The sequence below is a fragment of the Sinocyclocheilus rhinocerous genome, unplaced genomic scaffold (genome assembly GCF_001515625.1).
Source record: "Sinocyclocheilus rhinocerous isolate Xijiao unplaced genomic scaffold, SAMN03320098_v1.1 scaffold1048, whole genome shotgun sequence".
Lineage (NCBI taxonomy): Eukaryota > Metazoa > Chordata > Actinopteri > Cypriniformes > Cyprinidae > Sinocyclocheilus > Sinocyclocheilus rhinocerous.
Genome location: NW_015649578.1, coordinates 755,872 through 760,983, shown reverse-complemented (window position 1 = coordinate 760,983; position 5,112 = coordinate 755,872). Strand labels below are relative to the sequence as shown.

General features: G+C 37.4%; 1 protein-coding gene across 1 annotated transcript in view; it reads right to left on the bottom strand.

Moving 5' to 3' along the window:
* Positions 1–3,648: 3,648 nt before the first annotated feature.
* Positions 3,649–5,112, bottom strand: part of mthfr (methylenetetrahydrofolate reductase (NAD(P)H)) — a 14,982-nt gene continuing 13,518 nt past the window's right edge. Inside the window, exons 10-12 of the mRNA XM_016515643.1 lie at positions 4,718–4,819; positions 4,518–4,637; positions 3,649–4,336 (exon numbers count right to left, since the gene is read on the bottom strand). Of these exons, the coding sequence (XP_016371129.1) occupies positions 4,118–4,336; positions 4,518–4,637; positions 4,718–4,819 (441 nt within the window). The 3' untranslated portion in view covers positions 3,649–4,117. The remainder of the gene's footprint in view (positions 4,337–4,517; positions 4,638–4,717; positions 4,820–5,112) is intronic.

Sequence of the window (5,112 nt, the reverse complement as noted above, 5' to 3'; positions counted from 1 at the left end):
TTTGTTGGAACCACAACTGATTCTGAGGAACTACATTGTTTGGTGGAAGAACACTGTTTTATTAATATCATTACACTTTATTTGCTTTGTTTTATTTTGTGAAACCGTACTACGTATATGGAATAACCGTTTTATAACAGCTAAGGGGATTTTAGGCACTCCGCTTCACGTCGTACCTAACAACGTCCCTTAGCTGTTATAAATTCACTGTAAACCACGGCTTCACGGGGCTTATTGCTTTATTTTACTTGCATTCTTTTTTTAAATTTAACCATCAAATATATAATATATTAACATATTTTTGTTATTATACAAGCAGTTGTACAACTTTATAATAATCTCTACATTATTTATTTGTACTTTCAGTAACTATTTGTCACATTGCTCTTTAGATGAACTGATAAAGGTGAAAGGTGATTAAAAACAGTGAAACACTTAATGTGCAGTCATAGCACCTAAAATATACAGGGTTCCTTATAGATATAAATTAACATTACACTGAAAGAAATTGACATATTATTTGTTCAAAACTTACAGTGTGCTTATTTTTAGTGATTTCAGAGTAATTGTCATGTTTGTAGTGGCAAAACTGTATTTCTAGTATTGTCGGGGCATATCTTCTCGCGTACACTCTCAGAAAAAAGGTACAAAAGCTGTCACTGGGGCAGAACATGTTCAAAAGGTATACTTAATTGTCTTATTTAACCCTAAAGGGTGCATATTGGAAACTTAAAGGTACATATTGGTATCTAAAGTGTATATATAAGTGCCTTTTGAAAGGGTACCGCTCCAGTGACAGCTTTTGAACCATTTTTCTGAGAGTCTAGGGCCCACAAATCCCTACAAGAAAGCAGCCAGAATATGTTAGCAACCTCCCAACAAGGTGCTGACAACTATACTATTATTTGATTACTGTCACAAAGAATTCTTAACCTTATCCTTCTCTTTCTGGTGCAGTGTGAGCGCTCTGTGCTGCAGAGAGCCTGGCTTACCTGGAGAAAGAGACACATCAGGAACAGAGTGTCTGCTGATTGCTCAGCCACCGTTAACAGCACGCTATTGGCCCAGGTAAATCAGACGCAGTCCACCACTCTTTAAAATCTCGCCATGTTAGCACAAGATAGACAAGGTCATCGTGCACTTAGTATCTCTAATAGCTATTAGGTCACGGTAATCTGGTCCGTGCTTAATCAAACCAGTGTGCCTGTGAATAAACGCATAAACATTGACTTTCACCTTTATTGTTCACACTGTCTTATCAGTGTTAAGCAATGTGGAGCTTAAATTCTAGATTACTGGAACATTTCCATTAATTTTTCATCAGTTGAAAGATAAAAGAGTCCAAGAGACTGAAGAGGCTGTCATCAAAGGCTCCCTTGTGGAAAAAAAGTGTGCTTAATTCAATTCAAGTTTATTTGTATAGCGCTTTTCACGATACAAATCGTTGCAAAGCAACTTTACAGCAAATTAAGTTTCTACAATATTTAGTGGTAGCTTATCCATGGTGGATGCTGTCAGGTGGTGTGCTGTGGTGATGTAGGCTGTAGCAAGGTGAGGGTCCTCGAGCTTGTGCAGCAGGTGTCGAGGCTGTGTCACCTGTCATCCTGAAGTGAGTTGGTCTGGGTAAGATGGTTGTTTGTCGATGTTGTTAGCCAGTAGGAAGCGGAGTCCAGCTGGGGTCGTCACATGTGGTTGCCGCAGGCATCACAATATGGTAAGGGACGTAACATTTCCGTCACACGCTTGAGGAATTCGGCCAATCACAATGCACTGGATAGCTGGCCAATCAGAGCACACCTCGCTTTTCAGAATGATGAGCTTTGTAAAAATCGACGCGTTTCAGAAAGGCGGGGCATAGAGGAGAAACAATAATGTACAGTATGTGGAAAATAATGTGTTTTTTGAACCTTAAACCGCATAAACACATTGCATTATACCACAACATAATCTTCTTTTTAGCAACATCATATGACCCCTTTAAGGAAAAAAAAAAATCACATATAAATGAACGTTTAATAACCATGTTTAAGCAATGAAGATTGCACATGTCTGTTCAAGCAAAAACAAGGTCAAGTTCATACCGTTGGCTTCTTTCCAACAAGTGTGATGTTTGGTGTGCCGACGCACGTGGATTCGAATGTGTGCAGCTGTTGAAGTAACTTCAGGTTTAACGTAACATGCTGCTGGTGGCAGCGCACCAATCCTTCACCATTATCAATCGCAGCGCGTCCAACAGAGGCATGGACTTTGAGATGTAGGTGAACTCCAAATATAAATGTTATGTGAATCACAAGCAAACAAATAATTCAGTGATAATGTCAAACGTGGGCATGTTAGCACAGGGGGAGGAGCGTTTGTTTATTGAGCTTTCTATCGCCAGCAGAACAAAAATGGTCAGACCACTCAAAAAAAAAAATCAAAAGTTTATATCCATAATGGCACCACATTACAACCGTTACAAACCAGTTACTCCTCTAGTATTCACTCTAGTATTCTAGTATTTGTTTTCATTAAAAACGAACACGTTCACTCCCAATTCTCTTTACTGTAACATGGAAAAGTTCTATAAAACTTAAATTGTAAATTATTTATATATCATGGTAGTTGTTTTTAACCACAGTAATGATCATCAAAAGTAAAACATCCAGATGCATTTAGGCAATGAGAATTGTGACCCTGGACCACAAAACCAGTCATAATATTGAGAAAATTGCCTTTAAAGTTGTCCAAATGAAGCTCTTAGCAATGTATATTACTAATCAAAAATTAAGTTTTGATATATTTATGGTAGGAAATTTACAAAATGTCTTCACGGAACATGATCTTTACTTAATATCCTAATGATTTTTGGCATAAAAGAAAAATCAGTCATTTTGACCCATACAATGTATTTTTGGCTATTGCTACAAATATACCCCAGCGACATAAGACTTAAGGTTTTGTGCTCCAGGGTCACAATTTAGAGTGAACATTTTATTATCAGCAAAATGGGAAATGTTTCAAAATCTTTAAAGGGATAGTTCACAAAAAAAAAGAATCATCAGCATTTATTCGCCTCATGTTGTTCCAAATCCATAAAACTTGTGCAGTTTTGTCCATCTGTTTAAAGTCAATGCATGCAAAACCTTCAAACTTCTAAAAATACATTGTGAAAATAATCTTAATGAATCAAGCATTTTAATTAATCTTATTATGCATCTTTTAATATGATGAGCAGATTTAATTTAGGCTTTTATTCATATATAAACATTGATCAACGCACATCGACCATACTTGCTGGAAATGTGCAGGAACTAACCTCACTGGTTCTTGCAGAAGCGGAAACGTATTTGTGTGACACGTGAGAACAAACCTCTGTTTTTGCGCATTAAACATGCATTTTTGAGCTTCAATGTAAATTACATGTAAAAGAGCATAAATTAAATCTGTTCATTATATAAAGCGTGCATATCTCTTCAGAACACTTGGATTGCTCCTTTTGTTTGTTACAATGTCTTTATGTACTTTTGGAAGCTTCAAAATTTTGGTTGCATGGACTTTCAACGGATCGACAAAAAAACCAGAGAGAACATAAAAAATATCTTCATTTGTGTTCTGAAGATACATGCAAGTCATATGGGTTGGAACAACATAAGGGTGAGTAAATGAGAGAAGTTTCATTTCATTGGGTGAACTATCCCTTTAAACAATTTTTTTTTTTTCTTGATTTTGCATAGAAATATGACCTGTTTGACATTGGATGTGACATGTTTTTATAAGATTCACCTATAAAGTCTGAGTGAAATACAGTAGCCATATACTGTATTTTGTGTCCACACGTTTGACTTCGACAATCATATATTGAACATGCAATATCCAAAATACTGTCTATAAATAGTTAATGTAGGATAAAAGGATATAAGAAAATGGCACCCAAAACTGCAAACACAAGTCCCTTTAAAGATTAAGGCGAATCATCTTATGTAGTGCTACATTTGTCATGATTTTTTTCCCTATGCATTGGGAGTAATGACGAATTAAGCTCTGAAACGGACTAAAAACACTGTAGTTTTCAGTATGTGCGTGTGCGTCGAGACGTCTCAATAGCAGCGCAGGCAGACTTTTGAGTTCTGTGATGCTACGATTGACTTCCCTCCTCCTGAGTTTCTCGAGGGGAGTCCAGGAGCGCGAACATGTCTTCGATCACCTGCCACAGACAGCTGTCGAGCGGGAAGTCGTTGTCCACCAGGTTGACGAGGAAGTAGTTGTCGTGGATGTACTGAATGATCATGCGTGAGGGAGACTCGTCCTCGTATAGCTTCGCCCACTGTTCAATCCACAGCGCAAAAGCCTCGTCCTGTGGGAACAGACAGACACAATGGTTTTGAGTCTAGCTTATCTTATCACCGAGACAGTAACAGTGAGTGAACGCTTAAGACAGTGTACAAATGTGAGGTCAATGAGGATGTGCAAGCCGTTTAAACAAGACCTAATAATTCTGAATTGCTTAGTGGTTGCTAAGGTGGAAAAAGCATCACCTTCCAGTACATAAAGCTGACTGGATCCACGACGGTGGGCTGAATGATCTCTCTGCCGGGGAATATGCCCCATGTCACAGCGTTGGGCTGCATTTCATGGGCATTCGTAATATTCTTGCCCTAAAAAGAAGAGAAAACAGTTAAAATGTTAAGAACTGGAGATTCTACCATGGTTCTTGTAGGGAGTGCTGTTGTTTTACCTGAACGTTGACTATGTGGTAGTTCACACGAGGTTCATACTTCTTCAGCACTTGCAGAAGCGCAGTGACATTTTCGCTGGACGTGAAAAACTCCAGGTAAGCCTGTTGATTTCAAGAGGTAAAAATAAAGAAGCTGAAAAAAATCATTTCCAAAAGTAAGCCAATCTTAAATAAACCTAAAAGATAATAAACCCCAAAATAAAGCCACAAATGACCAAGTGCACAGTTCCCACAGTATCACAAGCAGAACTAGATCTGATGTACTCTACGAATTAATACTATAAATTTACTGACAGCATCATTGCAGCAGTTTTTTTGTGTCATTAATATTCTATTATAGTTTGTTTTGAATATTTTCTATTTTCATTTTTAAATAGTTTTTAATTTACTTTTTT